At 50.5% G+C, this 19,129-nt stretch overlaps 1 protein-coding gene and 1 pseudogene across 5 annotated transcripts in view; both read left to right on the forward strand.

Moving 5' to 3' along the window:
* Positions 1 to 19,129, forward strand: part of LOC147706838 (uncharacterized) — a 384,044-nt gene that overhangs the window by 141,241 nt on the left and 223,674 nt on the right. For all 5 annotated transcript variants that reach the window (XR_015296595.1, XR_015296596.1, XR_015296597.1 and 2 more), the window contains exon 2: positions 4,219 to 4,394. Coding sequence is in view for 2 of the 5 variants with exons in the window: in XM_086925979.1 (XP_086782105.1) it covers positions 4,219 to 4,394 (176 nt within the window). In the remaining 3 variants the exon portion in view is untranslated. The remainder of the gene's footprint in view (positions 1 to 4,218; positions 4,395 to 19,129) is intronic.
* Positions 13,187 to 15,777, forward strand: LOC147706839 (uncharacterized; annotated as a pseudogene).

The raw sequence follows: 19,129 nt of genomic DNA on the forward strand, positions 1-19,129 counted from the left end.
ACCCGTAGTGTACCAAAACAAGTGCCTGCCTCTAGTTTGGTCTGGTGGTCGAAGGATAAGTTTTTATCCAACTAAACTCCTAGGTTTTTCACTAGATTGCTGGGTGTGGGCAGTTCACCCAGCTCATCCGGCCACCACGCTGAGGTCCACACTGATGGAGATTTGCCTACGTTCAGTACCTCTGTCTTATTTCCTTTAAGACGGAGGCAGTTGTCCGCCATCCACTTGGCCAGTTCCTGCATGCAGCTCATGAAATTAGCCGCTCATTGCTCTTCTGGTTGCGTCAGCGTCACAATCAATTGCGTGTCGTCTGCATACGACACTGTCTCAACCCCAAATTTGTCTGTGATCGCTCCAACAGGGGCCACATACAAATTAAATAAAGTGGGGCTGAGACTGGAGCCTTGTGGGACTCCCTGCTTGAGTTATATTTCATTGGACCTGAACTGTCCTTGTGCAACCTGGAAACTGCGGCCTGTAAGGAATGATTCCAACCACTCCCATGCTTTGCCTCTCACTCCTCCCTTTTTAAGACACTGCAGCAGTGTGTGATGCGCTACAGTGTCGAAAGCGGCACTAAGATCCAAAAGGATCAGTGCCGCTGTCTGGCCTTCATCCGCATATCTCCGTAGGGCTTCCGTTGAGGCCAGCAGGGCCGACTCCGTAGAGTGTAGAGCACGGAATCCCGATTGAGAGGGGTGGAGCAGTCCGTTGGTCTCAGCGAATGCAGAAAGTTGTTTATTGACTGCTTTCTCCGCGATTTTGGCAAAATAGGGGAGAAGGGAAATAGGTCGCAGGTTTTCCAGATTTGCAAGGCTAATGTTGGGCTTTTTCCTCAAAGGGAGAACTATTGCTTTCTTCCATGCAACAGGTACTTGTCCTGATGCAAATGAGAGAGCGAGTAAGTGACTGATGTATGGCTCCAGAGTGGTTAAGCTGCCCAATAGTTTTTTTTGGGGGGGCTGGGTCATTCGGTGATCCTGATTTAATACTGCCTGCTATATGGCATATTGTTTCCCGTGAGGGCACTAGAAATGCCGAGAGGCAGTTGCTGTTCTGTGTAGTTAGGGGAGTTTCCACCCTCCCATCCCCTACTCTAGCTGCCTCTGGAAAAGCCGCATAGATTTTGTCTACTTTTCTGGCAAAGAACTCTATTTGATTACAGGCGCTAACTGATCCAGCTATCAGGGCTGTCAGTGGGGCGAGATCAGATAGTTTCCTATATACTAGGAACATTTCCTTCATGGAGTTGTTCGCATTCTTAATTCTGGTGCAATAGTAGGTTATCTTGGTTCTCCGGATCAGGGCATGATAGTCTTTTAAGCCTTTCTTATATTCGGCTCTGTCTGTCTCCGAATAGAACCTCCGCCATTTTCTCTCTATATTTTTACATGTGGCTTTTTGTCTTCGTAGTTCAGTATTGAACCAGGGGGCAGATTTGGGTTTCCTTACTGGCGCATTCCGAGTCCATGGCGCTGTGTGATCTAGCGCCTTTTGGATTCGTAGGTCTAGTGTTTCGCAGGCAGATTCAATTTCCTCGCCCTCGAGAGGGCCTTCGGATTATATTATTTTGTTAAATTCCTCTGGGCAAAACTTAGCCCATTTCCTGCGTTTGTTAGAAGTGGTTGTCCCATTCTGAAGTCCACTATCCGGGACCGCTACCCGAAATGAGACTAAAAAATGGTCAGACCAAATCACAGGAGTTGGGGGTGCTACGGTCACAGTATCCCAATTAGCGTAGATAGGGTCCAAAAGATGACCCTGGCAGTGAGTGGGCATTTCTGATTTTAACAGCATCTGTATGCCTGCTAGCTCCTGTCTGATTTCCTGAGCTTCAGTGTTCAGGGGGTCGTCAAAGTGGTAGTTTAAGTCCCCTAGGAAGAGGAGTCTCTCATGTGTGAGGGCAGAGAGCATGAGAGTGTCCATCAGTTGCGTGGGAAAACTGGCTCCAGGTCCCGGTGGGCGATGTAGTAAAAATCCCTTGAGACAGTACCCAAGGGGCACCTCTAGGGAAACGGAACCAGTCTCACTCTTTCCAATGTCCCTCTCTTCTAAAGTGCATACCAGCTCTTGTTTATGTATCATCCCAATCTTCCCCTTCCCCTTCTTCCTGTCAACTCTCTTGATATCATATCCCGGTGGGAGAGCAGCCAGTACATCTGGTGCTGACGCGGAGTTTAGCCACGTCTCCATGAGGAATAGTGCGTCCACCAGATGATCCGTCAGGTATTCATATATTTCCAGCTTATGTTTCCCCAAGGACCGGCAGTTTAGCAGGGCAAGATTTAATATTTTACCCTTGTGCCTAGACCTCAGTTGTCTATTGACAGTGAAAGGACAATGTGCGCACTTTTTGTCTCCATTCTTAATAATTATACTGTGCCGGCAAATACTATCAATCGGAGGACAAAGGTTTCGGAGTTCAAGGGAACTATAGTACTTCCGAAACTTGAGACCCCCAGGGGTTCCTGCCCCTGGCCCCGGTCGGTCACAGACGGTCATAGACGGGCTTGCCTTTGGCGCGCTTCCGGCGCACCCGTTGCGCCCGTCCGCTGCGCCTCCGGTGGAGGTCAGACATTTGTAGCGGAAGTGGAAGAGGGAGGGAGGGGCCAGGCAGCTGAAACGCTCCCCTTCCACCACCCCCAAGATGGCGTGTGTTCCTTCTGTATCAGCCCCGTGTCAGCCAGTGAATCGGCTGTGGGGGACCAGCAGAGGTCTGTGGGCACCGGGAGTCAACTCGTGCACAGGTAGTTAAAATTTACAATTTTTAAAAGGCTTCCGGCCCTAAATCGACAGTCAGCCAAACACGCTTTTTAAAAAACAAACGTGCTCTTTACCTCCCGGCTTTTCGCCTCAAGAGGAAAGAGTCTCAGCATTCAACGCTGCGCACAGTAGATGGTGATTTTATGTGCTCGCCAGAGGGATGGAGGGGCCAGGCAGTTGGAACACTCCCCTTCCACCACCCCCAAGGTGGGGTGTGTTCCTTCTGTATCGGCCCCGTGTCAGCCCGTGAATCGGCTGTGGGGGACCAGCAGAGGTCTGTGGGCACCGGGAGTCAACTCGTGCACAGGTAGTTAAAATTTACAATTTTTAAAAGACTTCCGGTCCTAAATCGACAGTCAGCCAAACACACTTTTTAAAAAACAAACGTGCTCTTTACCTCCCGGCTTTTCGCCTCAAGAGGAAAGAGTCTCAGCAATTCCATAGATTTCAACACAGTTTTAGGGAAGGAACGCAGGCCCTGGGTACCTGGTTGGCAGGAAACCAGGGCACATTCAGTCAAAGTACACCAGCCATTCAGCAAAAAGTGGGGGCATACCATGCAAGAAAGATGGCACTTTCTCACAGTGTGAAGTCGGCTTAGTCCGCTGAGCATGAAAGGGCAGATAGGTGATATACTGGGGAAAATTAGGTTTGCTGCTGGACAAGGAGAGGTCGTGCACAAAGGGAAATATTGGGTCTGTTGAGGTGTGTAAGAATAGGGAGGATATGAAATGCAGGGATTCTGCTCAGATTCTTCTAGTCTGAATTCAGCATTGCTGATGTCCAGTAGGAGGCTGGATCCTGAGGGGAACGGCGGTGCTTTCAATATCGGAAGCATGAGAGCCACTAGAAGAGATTGCAGAAGAACACCCCCTGCCAGACATGTTGTTAAGAACTCCGCTAACTTAGGAGCCAGGAGACCCTTGCACCATGACTTCTGATACTCCTGGCTGGTTCATTTTCTTTTTAGTGGTCTGCCTCTAAGGGTTAAAGTGGAAGAATTTAAACTCTGGCATAATATTGCTTATGTGCAGTGACCAAAAGCTCCGGTTAGTCATCTATGCTATTCTTAACACTTCATCTCATGTCCTGGTAGCCTCCCCTCCTGTATACCAAGATCCCTTCTTGCGATTACTATTGGGCAATAGAGTTTTGAGATTTATGTACATTTTTAAATCACTTTATTGTAAAAATGTTTATTCTACAGCGTTACCTGAAGGTGGGGAATCCAGTCGAATTCAAGATTTCCTTTGCACCATCTCTACGTTGCCATGTGTGGTTATAAAAAGTGTCTCTCTGCCTTTCGAAATTATTTTGTTTCCCAGCTTTTCAGAGACATAAAGGCTATTTAGTTTCATCTGCTTTACTGATTGAGGTTTCTATAGGAAATCCTTCTCTTCTTGTCCTGTTGAGTTTAAGGTAATTTAACAAAGACCTCTCTCTCCTTCCATGCAGAGACCGCCTTCTCCAAGCCGCCATGATGGTCCTGATTTGCGGGTACTTGAAGAAAGTGAGAAAAACACCAGCGGTTCAATCGACATGTTTGATTCAACGCTAGTGAACACTATCGACTTGACTGGGGCGTCTGACCAATTTGGCCCGTCAGTAGCACACGTAATCGACTTGGTCAGGTAAGATAATCGGAGCTTCTAGTATGGTGATTTATGTGGCACTCAACAAGGCAGGAAATGTACCAGTGATAGTAGAACAAATGGTTATTTGCCTGGTGTTAGATCTGGGGGTCTCTAGTTGGCAGAGGTAAGTACCTTAGACCAAGTAGGGACCCTTGCTTCTAGTCAGGGTGAAGGAATACACACAGTAGATAACCTCCGCTCTCCTCTAGGTAGCTTGGCGCGAGCAGGCAGGCTTATCCCCAAGGCAATGTGTATAATATTTGCACTTAACACAACAATAATCCCCAATCCACCACAAAGGTAAGTATATTTTTATAAAAATATATAACTTTATCTAGTTTCAGCAATGTAAATAAGGCAGTTGCACGGTAATCACTTTGTTGTAAAAAGGATGCACTTAATCTTAATGGTGGTACATAGTTTCAGGAAGTTCTCAGGTAAAAACAAATGTCTCAAGTCTCTGTCATCAGTAAAAAGATATGTTACTGATTTAGAATTAAAGCGCTCTCAAAACGAGCAGTCAAACAATGCCAGCGTTAAAAAAATAGGCCACCATGAGCCCCTGGCGTCAGGGACTCCAAGCGCGTCTCACCCGGATGCTGGAGGGAGGGGGACTCCCTTCCCCGTGCCGGGTATCGCTTTGGGCCCCCCCAGGTGCACCTCGCGGGTGAACGCTCACTAGCGCTCCAGCCCGGCCGGTCTCAGGACGCTCTTCCGCCCGCTCTCGGTTCTCCAGGGAGCAGCGGGGAGCAGAGACGGCAGGCCGGGGGCTGGAGCACTCTGCAGGTTCCCTCGGCGAGGACGGGTCGCACGGCGGTCGGCTCCTCGCTGGGGAAGGGGTACTTCCTCGATCACGGCTCTCGGCGGCTTCAGTGCTGCGGGCCAATCCGGTCGCGGCGAAACGGGCGAGCCTCCAAAGCACCCGGGAGTCAGCCAATGGCAGTGCGGCTCCCGGGGCAGGCAAACAATGACGCTCCGCTCTTTAGGCCAATCCCGGCCCAACACCGCTGATGACGCTGCGCCGCACGGGCCTATCCCGTTGCAGCGTTGGTGAGGGGGCTCGGCTCCTCCACCCAATGGGAGCGCAGCGGCTTCGTTCTTCGGCCCCGCAGCTCCGATCAGGACGGCACTTCGGGGGGACGTTTTCTGGCCCCGGGCAGCGGGGGTGATACAGCCGGCAATTGTTTTTCAGCGCTCCTTGCGCTGGAAAGGCCCACAAGTCTCAGGTCTGCGCCACACACGTGTCGATGAACACGTCGATCTTGGCCACGCAGCAGGCTGGGTCAGCGCGGCGCCCTCAAGCAGATTAGAGGGCAGCCAGTGCGCTAAGCAGACAACTACAGGGTTTCACGATCTCTTCGCCACACAGCCGCTTCAGGAGGGCACAGCAGGTTCTTGTGGTCCTTGGGCAACCTTTATGTTCCTGGGTTGCAGACAGGGAGCCAGCTCTTCTCAGGCCCTTGGAGATTCAGGTTGCAGAGACAGTACACAGCAAAGTCTTAGCAGTTTCAAGCAGGCAGGGTCACAGCACACAGCTAAGTCCCTTTCTTCTCCTCTCCTTCAGTTGGATAGCAGGATAGGTCAGCCCTTAAAGCACACAGCAAGGCAATCTTCCATCAGCTCCTTCAGCAGTCCTTCTTCTGGCAGAGGTTCCTCTTGATTGTAGAATCTGATTTTCTGTAGTCAGGGGTCCTTCTCTTATATCCCAAAAAAGCTTTGAAGTCGTTTGAAGTCTTTGTGCAAAGGGGGCCCTGAGCCCGGTCCAAACCAGTTCTGGGGGTCTGGGGTGTTTCTGGTTTCCTTCTTCCTCCCAGTCCCAGGGACAGAGGTGACAGTCGCCCAGCAGGAGGTGGAGCCAGCTTTGAGGTTAGGCAGGCACAGCCCTTCACTATCAGGTGCTATCTCCTCCCACTTCCCTGGCAGCAGATGCTGCCTTTCATCCACGGGGCTGGCTCAGATAACCCCCTGGGGCTCTGCAGACCCTGTCATCCTCAACCCAGACAGTCAATCCACAAACAGTCCCAGGCACACAGAAAGGTTTAGACAAGAGAACAGCCACTTTCTAAAAGTACCTGTAGATCATAGCAGACTGTTGACTCGGCTTAAGGACATTGGGCTTGGTGACAAAGCACTTAATTGGCTACTCTCCTACCTCACTAATCGCTCCCAGAAAGTGGCCCTGGGTCCCTTCTCTTCTGGACCTAAAAACCTCTGGTGTGGTGTCCCACAGGGGTCGGCACTCAGCCCTCTGCTGTTCAATGTCTATTTGGCCCCGCTTTTCACCTTGATTGCCAAATGGGGGGTCAAGGCAATATCTTATGCGGACGACACTCAATTAGTCTTCCCATATACAGACACGTCTGAGGCAGCCTTCAGCAAAATCAGGGGCTGTCTTCGAGACGTGGCCAAATGGATGAACACTAATAAGCTCAAAATGAATGCGAGCAAAACGGAGGTGCTTTTCTTCGGAAATCTCAAACATCCCCCTCCGGACCTGTGGTGGCCAACGGAAATGGGCCCTGCCCCTTCTCCCGGAACCCATGCGAAAAATCTAGGAGTAAGATGGGATGAGAACCTGTCTTTCTTGCCGCATATACAACAGCTCACCGCTGGCTGCCTGCACAAACTCAGAAATTTGCGGAAATTTCTGCCCCTGCTACCAGTTGAGTGTCGAAAAACGGTTGTTCACGCAACAATCACATCTCGACTTGACTATTCTAATGGCCTCTATCTTGGTCTGCCCAAATATGCGATGCAACGCTTACAGATCGTGCAGAATGCGGCTGCGAGATTGATAAAACGTGTCCCTTTCAGGCAGCACATCTCTCCGCATCTGCATGAGCTGCATTGGTTGCCAGTGGCTAGCAGAATTAAGTTCAAGGTGCTTACCCTGGCCTTCAGAGCGCTAAAAGGCACGTGTCCCAATTATCTAAAACTCCGACTCCCCCGCTACCACCAAAAACGAGAGCTGCGCTCAAACTCCCTGCTCAAGTTAACTGTACCGCGCGTGAGGAAAGCTAGACTTGGAGGCAGGTCCTTCTCGGCCGGCACGGCGATACTTTGGAATACCCTGCCCCTTGCCATCCAATCCGCCACGACAGAAGCCAGCTTTAGGAAGCTCCTAAAAACTTGGCTCTTTATGCAATAATTCTGTTCTTCCTCTTGACTACTCGCTCTTTGCTGTAGGACTCGCTAGCGCCGGGACACCTCCCCAGAGGTAGCTGTTTGCGCTCTATAAGCATCTGTATTATTATTATTGTATTATTACCATTCTCAAACACAGAATTTAAAAACCACCTTTACTAAAAGATGTGTTATTACATTCTGAGTTCAGGGATATCTTTCACTTATGTCCCATCTTGTTCCTATGGGAAGATAGGCTGGGATCCAATGGGACCAGCCTCCCCCATGTTACTCTATGGAGCAAGATAGCCTTACAGCAGTGAGCACACAAAATGGCTGCTGCTCACTACCAGAGCATGTTACCTGCACTAGTACATGCTCTACCTTATCCATGCACGGCACCCTGCCCAGGGGGGTACCTTGAGCCTTCCATAGGGGTGACTGGTGTGCACGGACAGGGAAGGGTTAGGCCCAGCCAGTGGGGACACTGGCCAGGCGGACATGGCAGTCCACTGACTGCACACCGGCCCTGCGCTGGCAGGCCTGAGACATCATTTTAGGGCTACTCATGTGGGTGGCGCAATCTGCGCTGCAGGCCCACTAGTAGCATCTGTCATCACCAGCCCTGGCACACACAGTGCACTTTACTAGGGACTTCATGGTGATACAAATATGCCAATCAGGCATACCCAATCAATATGACAATTTACAGAGGGAGCACTTACCCTCTGACACTGATCAGCAGTGGCAGAGGGTCCAAAGCATCTAAACCAGCAAAAACGAAATCCAGCACAGCATCAAAAATACATGAGTCAGAGGCAAAAAGATGGGGGAAAAACCACGCCAAGGATGTCAGGTCTAACACCAGGTATGTTGGCGAGTTGACTGACTTGGTTGACAGTGTGATGGCTGATATAGAAACTTGCTATGTGTGGTGCTTGTACCTGCTAATTGCAGTATGAGAGTCCGCTAACTGCTGAATGTGGAGCATGCACAATGTCTGCTGCAGACTGTGATGCAGGTGGCGAGAGCTGATTAATCATGTAGATCCAGCTATTGTGCTGGTGTGTCTTGTGCCCTCCATCCCTCCTGACTGCTGTCTGTATGACTCACCTCGCTCCCCCCCCCCCTTTCCACCGCCCACCCGCTGACTGTGTTGCATGGGTCTTCTACTCACTTCGGTAATTGAGGTGTAGGCTCACCATACAGGAATGCAGCTAATTGGTACAGGGATCCAGTTACTACTCGTACCACCTTTCCATGTAGGCTTTCAGCACCACAACTACTAGTGGCACTAGACCCTCATTAACCCTAGGTTCCTATTCTCATATTGGCTGATCTCTGTATCATGTTTCACATCATTTAAAGCAAAAGGTGCTTGATGGGACCCCGGAGAGAAGATGAATATAGGGCAGGTCACTAGTGCAATGTAGCATGAGCTACCACCAGCTCAGCACTAGACAGTGACAAAAAAGCCTACAGTAAACTTTAAAGACCTGTTCGTGTCATGTGTGGGTGTTAGTCGCGCCTATCCAAAGTGTGTTGCAGGATAACAGACCTCTGTTGTCCATAGCAGGTGGTGGAATTGCAGCTGTCATGCGTGGGAAGCTGCCAGCTGTGGTGTGGTGGAAGTGGTATCCCAGCTGTGATGCACAACATGCTGGCTTTGGTATGTGGCAATCACATGTGGGGTTGTACGAACTATGGTATACAGACCTGCTGGCTGTAGTGTTGCCCATGTAGGCAAACCGGCTGTGGTGCAGTATATGAAGACATGCTTTCTGTTTTGAGAGGTAGAACCTGTGTCACCATAGGTGGTGAAAGGGTGGATAAACCATCAATGGTATGTGGTGCATTCCCGCTCTTTTTGTTTGGGGGGTGGCTATTATTGTGGTGTGTTGTGAGGAGGGTTACCCTACCCTGGTTGTGGTGCAGGAGAAGGCATGCCAGCAGCTGTATGTTGGGGTGTGCTGACTGGTGGGAGGGGAAAGAATCGTCTGGCTGTGGAAAAAAGTGGGTGAAATGACTGATGCGCCGCTTGTGATCTATGGTGTGCACGCTGGCTGTGATGGAAGGCATACTGGCTTTGGTGCAACAGAAGGTGTGCTAGCTGATGAGATTACAACTTCCCTACAATTCATCTCAAAGGTGAGTGTATAACCTATGATCCTGGAGGGCATGCACTGTATTTTAGGGTGGCGATGTGGTGGTAGTCGTCCAGAGCATGTGAGCGATAGTGTTTGCATCATGGCAATTGTGGCGTTGGAATACTTTTGACAGTGGTGATGGGGCTCTGTAAATGTGATGGCTGATGGTGGTTCTGGTGCTGGTAGAGTTATGGGGCCGGGCATGCAATGGTGGTGTTTGAGGTGCTATGGCTATGATTTAGGCAGGTGTGTAGCTGTGATGTTAGACGTGTGTTGATTTTGTTGCTGGGGACATATTGACTTTAATTTAAGGACCTTGTTATCAGTGGAGTATGAGATGCGCCAGATCTGGCACAGGCATTGGGATTGGCTTATAAAGCTGTGATGCAAAAGGTGGACCATGCTGGAGCATTCTGACTGATGTGCTGGCTACACTTCTCTACTCCCCTAGTTAACACATTCCTCTATTACGTAACCACAAGCGATGGAGAGATGTATTGACCAAGGGTGTAGAAGGCATGCAGACTGTAGGTTCTATGGGAAGGTGTGTGCTATTACTGCTGCAGGGTCTGCCTTGCGGAGTGGGGTACTTGATGTTGGTATGCTATCTATGTTGTTGGTGTCTGGCTATGCATGCTGGTCGCCCGTTAACTAACACACAGGTGTTGGTGTTCAGTCTGTAGCACCATGGGGTTATTTAATAGGTGCAGATAGGATATCAATTGCATGTGCACACCACACCAGAGTGTTTGCTGCCGTGGCCTAATGATTGCCGGTATTCCAACTGCTCATGTAGGCATGCCAACTTAGTACCAAAGCTGGTTGGCAGTGGTATGCTGACAGAGGTTGTGAAGCGTCATAACATTTTTATGCTGTGGATGATGCGCAGAGTTTGCTGGCTATTATAGATGGGTCATGCTAGCTGGGGCTTTGTGTGCCTTCTGTGATGAGTGGCCTTCTGACAGTCGTGCAGCGTTAGCATGCTTGCTGGAGTGCTAGGTGTGACTTGAAAACTAGAGTCTGGCATAGTTCAGGCTAATGTCCTCCAGGCACATTCACTCGTATGGGGCTGGTGCCTGTAATCGTGGGATGCTTTCTGTGATGCAGTCGATCTACAACCTCTGGTCATTGATTGACATAGTTGGGTCGGATTACGTATACTTCTTGTTGTTGAGAATACACTATTCGGCCTTCAGGACATCTCATTCAGATCCTCTCAATGCAGCAGAAGCGGTTTATTTGCTATAACACTCAGATCTGTGTCTCGGTCATGTGTGGGGCTTAGGTCATAGAGAATGTTGGATCCTCCCCCATATGTGAATATTCTCTATGATGGTGTTGTTGCTTCCTTGTGGTACTCAGTGAACCTGTTGTGGGTTGCTTCTTTACCTTCTTTTATAGAACATATGGTACAGTCCCCTTTTCACATATAGCAAAACAAACTGCACCTGTGTGCAGCCTGAGTCTACCTCCTAGCCCCTTCCCTCTCTGGCAATACTACCAAATGTTATAAACATTCCACTCCTGAAAGAAGCCATGTGGCGAGTTGTAGGAAATGACACTAGCACTTAAGAAGAAAACCCATCTGTTAAGATTTTGAAAGGGCTTAAAAACCTGGCTATTTAGATCCTCTGCCAACCCCATACAGTCTTCTCTGTCTGAAGGTAGCGCTTAGACACCTCTGGGTATATGTAGCGCTCTATACATTTTACATCTCATTTTCATTTCATTTGAGTTTGGTCCTCTGCATGGTCTGCACCCTGAAAACTGTTTTGTGCAATTTGGATCCCTTGGACTGTGCAGCCCACCCACTCTGCATTACATTTATTTGAATTACGTCTGTTCTATTTATCTGAACTACTTGAGCAATATGCGGGCACAAGAATGGATCCAAGTAGGCCAACTAGAAGTGGGGTCTGCAGCTACAATTTGAGCTCAATGTTTTCATTGTGCTAGCTGCAACATGCATCCTGGCAAATTCAGGGGCCCTGTGGGGTCTCCGAGCCGCAGGAGGAAGAGAGTACTAACAGTGCCCAGGAACACAGGTCAGACTCCACTGTTAATCCCAGAAGCCCCCTCAACTGCCTGGTACAGGCGGTTTACCAGAAATATCTTAGCTTAACTTGGAATCAAGCCCATCGCAACTGAAAAGCACAACAAAGTTTAAGTACTTGAAGGAATTTGGGGCAGCAATTTACTCAAGCAGTAATAACATCACAGAACTTCCTCCCCTTTTAAGCCCAATTGTGGTCACCAACGAGAGCGGTGGGTGTCGAACAGTCAACTACCAACTGAAGGGCTTAAACAAAGGAGTGACATAGAGCTCTTCAAAGCCTACCTGGGGACTCTTGATACGCCAGCAAATGTGAACAGAGACTGCAGGGATGGGGAGCCTGCTTCCACTAAACCTACAGAGACTAGCCCACTATCATAAGTGCACCAGCTTGGAGCAACTCCCTGGGCCTCCAATAACCATGCCCCACAGGGCCCAAAGGGGGTAGGGAGGAACATTTCCACCTTTTGTTTTTCTCCTTAAAACTCTGGGAGCAAACAATTTCTTTCACTTAATAAATTGACCCTAGGAGGAGGCTAGGCAGCAGTTGTTTGGCAAAACAGGGGCCCTCTTAGATGATTAGGAACTCAAACTGGAGTTCCAACCCACAACTGGGATGACAGCGGAGAGGAGATTTGGTCTGCTCGGCTGGGCTCAGCAAAACTAAACTGTCCAAGACCCAGGAATCGGCATGAAAAGAGACCACAGTACCTGTTGACCACACGCCAGATCAGGAAAAAGATTTCCCATACCCAAGTAGGAAAACATGCTAGCCACATATGCCAAACACAACCCACCGAACACTAGCACCAATGAAGTGGAAAGATTGGAATCGCCAGGAGGACACTGGCTGCTTCTTCTCTAAATATTGCAATGATCAGTCGAGGCAAAGAGCTATCAAGCAAACACAATGGACATTCAGATCAGCCTCCTAAACTCCCTGGCTATGAATGTATTGGGGATCGTTGAAAAAATCGCCAATTTGAACAACTTAAAAAAGGGGCATGCACGTTCCTCTACCCAGACTATATATTCAAAGGACATTGTGAAGTGGGTCAACATTTTGAAACTCGTTCAGTTTGAGGCATGTGGGCTGCTAAATTCATATCTAGTGCATAGATCGCCGCCTAGTGTTGGGTCCGGATGATTGCACCTTGTTGTCCTGGAAGAGTCTTCGAAGTATCACAAGATAGGTGGCTCCTCCCTGGACTACAGTGCGCATGGGCATCGACTCCATCCCCAGATTGTTTTTTTTCCGCCATTGGGTTCGGATGTGATTTCGACGTCTCCTGTTCGGAATCGATAAAACAACTTCTTAAAGGCCAAAAGGCTTTTCTTACTTCGTCGGTATTGTTCGCGTTCGGTCTCGAGTATACTCCGGCTCGTCGAGTCGGATATCGGAGGAGTCGGGTGACTCTTCGGTCATCGAGGCCCTGTCGACGCAGCAAGACCCTGACGATTCTACGATGGAACGGAGTCCGTTCTAGTACTGCCCCGTGTGTGGTTCGAAGTACCCACACATCGACGTACACCCTGTGTGCAACAAGTGCCTCTCGCCGGACCACGACGAGGCCAGCTGTATGGCCTGTTCAAGATTTCGATCGAAGAAGACGATCAAGCTTCGGCGCGTGGCGCGCCTCGAGGCCCAGCGATCGGCCCCGGCACCAGTGGACATCTTCGACAGCCCCGACGCAGGCGAGCAGGAACTTCACCTGCAGATTTCACCTCCATCGGCGGAGGTCGAGGCCGAATACGGAGAGGACCAAGACCTCGATGAAGACGTCGAGGAGGTATGGACGACGAAGAACCTTTTGGGGCCGTGGAAGATAGCTCGGAGGATGAGCTATGCCCCGTACAAACTATTACAAAGGCTCAGGTCACGGGATCGCCACAAGGCCTTACCCACGACCCTACACCTCGCTCCTCGGCCCCGCCTCCTGGCCCGGCTACGGACACCTCTACGGAGCCGCTATTGCCTAAATCGAAACCGAAAGTGAAACCTTCGGGATCGACCAAATCAAAGATGGCCAACGCAGCGCCGAAACCGAAGACGCCATTGACGGCGTCGTCGTCGGAGCCCTCGAAGCCGAAGAAGGCTGTCGAACAGGCTAAAGTGCCTAAGGTGGTCAAAGAGCCAAGCTCGAAAGCAGTCGCCCAGCACTCGAGTAAGGTGGTCGAGTCGAAGTCGGCCGTCGAGCCGTCTACTGTCAAGCCTACCGCATCTACAGGCAAACAGGCCGTCGAGGCCAAACCGGCCAAGGGCACCGAGCCAAAGCCTGGAGCCACAACGCCAAAGGGAAAATCTGCCGATCCGAAGCCATCGGCGTCGACGCATGGGGCCGTGGATGGTGGCGGACGCGCAGTTGTCGAGAGTACGTCTGCGCCTCCAGCAAAGAACATGGATTCATCAACGCTCCAGTCTTCCCCTGGGGGTGGATCGAGGTCCTCGGTCGGGTCGACAAGACCGTCCGCTTCTTTTACCAAGCAAGTGGCAGACTCCCTCAAACGGATTCGGGAGAAAGAGTTGACGTCGGTGCCGAAGACACCCTCGGTACCTACTCCGGTAGCGCCACCGAAGAAGACCTCCATGCCGCTCCTCTTTACTCTACCACCCAAGGTGGTGCCAAAGGCCTTTGCACCACGGTCGGTGCCTAAGGACTCAGAAGGGGTGAGACAAACTCAACTGAGTGGAAGTTTGAGTCGACAACTCTTATTAGAAGAGCAGTCGGAACAGTATATCGACGCACACACGGGAAAATTAACGCTCTACAAGAGGAAGATTACTTCACAGCCTTTAGAGTCGTTTGTAATCCCTCTAAAAAAGAAAAGGCCAGCGCCAGAGACGCCAGAACCTGTTGAGCACATTCCTCCGCATCCTGGGAGAAGCCCCTCGCCTTCACCCACTTGCTCAGATGGAGATCAGGGTGAACAGGACGAGGAGTATACTTTTCCCGAAAACACAGACCCTGATGAGCAACAGGACTCGTGGTTAGCCTCAGGTGATCAGGGGGACCGACAAGCTGTCCATGACCCACAAGCTTTTGGCGCAAAGCCTTCTCCTACAGAAGATTCTGCGGCGTTCAATGCCTTAATTGAAAGGGCGGCTGCAAACCATAAGGTGGAAATGCATGCTGACCCTGTGGACAGTGACTTTTTATTTGACACTTTCTCTGCTGCCGAGAAGACTGTAAAATTACTTCCAATGCTTAAGGGTGTTCTTAAGCATGCCACAGACATTTTCAAGGAAACTACAAGGGCACGGGTTGTCAACCCTATAATAGAGAAAAAATACAGACCGGCACCTGGGGACCCAACTTACATAAGGGGCCAGTTGCCTCTGGACTCTTTGGTGGTCTCTAATGCTCGCAAGAGGGCGAACTCACAGACGACGGGTGAAGCTCCTCCCCCAGACAAAGAGTCTAAAGTGCTGGAGGCATCGGGGAAAAGGGTGGCAGCGCAGGCAGCCAACATCTGGCGCATATCCAACACACAAGCTCTGTTGGCCAGATACGACAGGGCACACTATGACACCTTAGAGCAGCTTTTACAACACCTTCCAGATGAGTTTAAGGAAGGAGCTGAGATGCTTATCCAGGAAGGCAAGCTCATCTCCAACGCTGCGATTAGATGTGCGCTCGACGTTGCGGATACGGCAGCAAGAGCGATAAATACTAGTGTGATGTTACGGCGTCAAGCATGGCTACGCATCTCAGGGTTCAAGCCACAGATACAGACTACTATCCTCAACCAGCCCGTTAATCCAGACAGACTATTTGGCCCAGAGGTGGACACCACCCTCGAAAAAATTAAAAAAGATACTGAGACGGCTAAATCCATGGGTGCACTTCAGTCTCAGCAATACAGAGGGAGCACTTTTCGTCGCTCAGGCACTCGGGGTGTTACCAGAGGACACTTGGCACAACAGGCGCAATTCAGTAAAAGTGGGGCACAGTCCTCGTACCCCAAACAGGGTAGAGGAGGTTACAGAGGAAACAACGCCAAGGGCAGGGGCAGAGGCAACAACAGTTCCCGTTCCTCTGCTGCCAACAAACAGTGACTTCCTGTCACTGCCCCCCGACCATCCAACACCTGTCGGGGGAGACTCCAACAGTTCCTGTCAGTCTGGAAGTCCATCACCACAGACAGGTGGGTAAGGAAACTTATCCAGTTCGGCTATTGTTTGGAGTTAACGTCCACTCCACCCAACATACCCCCAAGACGACGTCCTATGTCGGCAGAGCACTTGCACTTATTGCAGCAAGAGGTTCTTGTGATGCTGCAAAAAGGCGCAATAGAGCTCGTGCCACTGGAGGAACAAGGCAAAGGGGTTTACTCCCTGTACTTCTTAATCCCAAAGAAGGACGGCTCACTCAAACCCATTCTGGACCTACGCCCCCTCAACCTGTATATTCTTTCAGAACACTTCCACATGTTAACTCTGCAGCAGGTTCTTCCACTGTTAAACCAGGGAGACTTCCTCACAACCTTGGACCTCAAGGATGCTTATTTTCACGTACCACTCCATCCATCCCACAAAAAATATCTCCGGTTCACCATTCTAAACAGGCATTACCAGTTCAGGGTCCTACCCTTCGGAGTGACCACTGCTCCCAGAGTGTTCACAAAGTGTCTGGCAACGGTAGCGGCGCACCTCAGGAGACAGAACATACAGGTCTACCCTTACCTGGACGACTGGCTCGTTCAAGCCAAGTCGGCACAGCAGTGCGCCGCAGACATGTCCCGCACTATTCACCTTCTTCACAGTCTGGGGTTTTCGCTAAACTATCCAAAGTCGCACCTTCAGCCAGCCCATGTGCGGCAGTATTTGGGCGCGACGATAAATACTCTGGCTGCTACAGCTCAGCCGAACCCAGCGAGGATCAACAACATCCAGTCGCTAATACAGAGGTTCAGACCGCAGCACTCACTCCCTGCGAGAGTGTTTATGCAGTTGATAGGCATGATGGCCTCCTGCATTTTCATAGTCCCACACGCGAGGTTGCATATGCGTCCGCTCCAGGAATGCTTGGCACGCCAGTGGACTCAGGCTCAAGGGCAGTTGAAAGACCTAGTGTTGGTGACTGGTCGGGCATACAACTCTCTGCATTGGTGGACTCCACACAACCTTTGCAAGGGCCGACCGTTCCAGGAGCCTGTGCCACAAAATATCCTGACGACGGACGCATCTCTCCAGGGTTGGGGAGCGCATGTCCTCCACTACACAGTGCAGGGGCTATGGTCGACACAGCAGAAGAAGATGCACATCAACTACTTAGAACTGAAGGCAATCTTCATGGCACTAAAGTCCTTCAAAGTACATCTGTGAAACAAGGTCGTGTTGATCCGGACGGACAACATGACGGCAATGTACTTTATCCAAAAGCAGGGGGGCACACACTCTCCACAGTTGTCTCTTCTTGCTCAGGGCATGTGGAAGTGGGCCATTCAGAGGAACATCTACCTCATGGCAGAACACCTCCCGGGCGTGGACAATCAGATGGCGGATCTGCTCAGCAGGTACAGCCACCAAATGCACGAGTGGGAGTTACATCCATCAGTACTCCACCTGTACTTCCAGCAGTGGGGTCATCCAGAGATAGACCTGTTTGCCACAAGGGAGAACGCAAAATGCCCAAGCTTCTCCGCCAGGTTCCCACACCCACAGTCGCAGGGCAATGCGATATGGATGAACTGGTCAGGCAAATTTGCGTACGCTTTTCCCCCAGCACCTCTCATACCGCTGGTGGCACGAAAGCTGCTGCAACACTCGATGACACTCATCCTGGTTGCTCCAACGTGGGCACGCCAGCCATGGTACACCACGTTTCTGGAACTCTCTGTGGTACCGCATCAAAGGCTGCGCCTCACACCCAGGCTCTTGACGCAGAACCATGGCGACATTCAGCACCCAGATCCGCAACAGCTGAACCTGGCGATCTGGCTCCTGAGGTCTTAGAGTTTGGCTACCTTGATTTGCCCCCGGAATGCATGGACATCATCCGGGAGGCAAGAAGGCCCACTACCAGAGCTTGCTATGCAGCAAAATGGAAGCGGTTTGTCATTTACTGTACAGAACATCATATCAACCCGCTAGATGCATCCATTCCTAATATCATCTGCTATTTAGTGGAGAAGTTTGGCTCAGGGGTTAGAGGCGGCAGACCCGGAAGCTGAGATCGGCCCTGGACCAGGGTTCAATTCCCCGCCTCGGTGGGTCTTGGGCTAAAAATTCCACGGACTCAATAATTCTCGCTCCGGTGCCTTCTCGACTCACGGGTTCACACTCTGCGACTCTGGGCAATAGCTTGCTTAATCTCCACAACGGCCCCTCGCGGCGGGATGCCTGGCTTTCACCTTGTGGATACCCTGCCGGGGTTATCTCACAGGGGAATGCCAGGACGGGTTCCCTAAGCAAGCGCCGGGAAACCCACTGCGGGTCTATATAAGCTCAAATACATTTACATTTGTTACATCTTTACAAATGTAATCTGGCGTATGCTTCCATTCGGATACACTTATCCGCCATAGCGGCTTATCTCCAAAACAGGCAGCACCTCTCGGTTTTCAGGGTGCCTGCCATCAAAGCATTCCTGGAAGGGCTGAAACGAGTCATCCTCCCCAGGACCCCACCGGCTCCTGTGTGGAACCTCAATGTGGTCCTCACCAGATTGATGGGACCACCGTTTGAGCCTCTACACTCCTGTGAGATTCAGTTCTTGACATGGAAAGTGGCTTTTCTCATTGCCATCACGTCTCTACGACGTGTTAGTGAGCTACAAGCACTCACAATACAAGAGCCATTTATTCAAATTCATCCTAACAGGGTAGTGCTGCGCACTAACCCTAAGTTTCTTCCTAAGGTGGTGTCGCAGTTTCATGTCAATCAAACCATTGAACTACCCACATTCTTTCAGAACCCTGAAACAGTCGCAGAAAGAATGCTCCACACGCTTGATGTCAAACGAGCATTACTGTACTACATTGACAGGACCAAAAGCTTTAGGAAGACACAACAGCTATTTGTTGCCTTCTCAGCCCAGCACAAAGGCAACCCCATTTCCAAGGCAGGAATAGCCAGGTGGATCGTTAAGTGTATTCAGATTTGCTACCACAAGGCTAAGCGCCCTTTAACGGTCCCCCCCCCCCAGGGCCCACTCCACCGCAAGTTAGGGGCCTCCATGGCTTTCCTAGGTAATATTCCTTTGGAGGATATTTGTAGAGCAGCCACGTGGATTACACCACATACCTTTACTAAACATTATTGTGTAGATGTGCATTCCAAACAGCAGGCAGCTGTAGGTCAGGCTGTTCTTAAAACTCTTTTTCAGACTTCAGCAGCTGGCACGGACGGCCGCCGTTAATGGAGGGACTGCTATGTATTCTATGCACTAGATATGAATTTAGCAGCC

Source organism: Lissotriton vulgaris, chromosome 6 (genome assembly GCF_964263255.1).
Source record: "Lissotriton vulgaris chromosome 6, aLisVul1.2, whole genome shotgun sequence".
Classification (NCBI taxonomy): Eukaryota; Metazoa; Chordata; class Amphibia; order Caudata; family Salamandridae; genus Lissotriton; species Lissotriton vulgaris.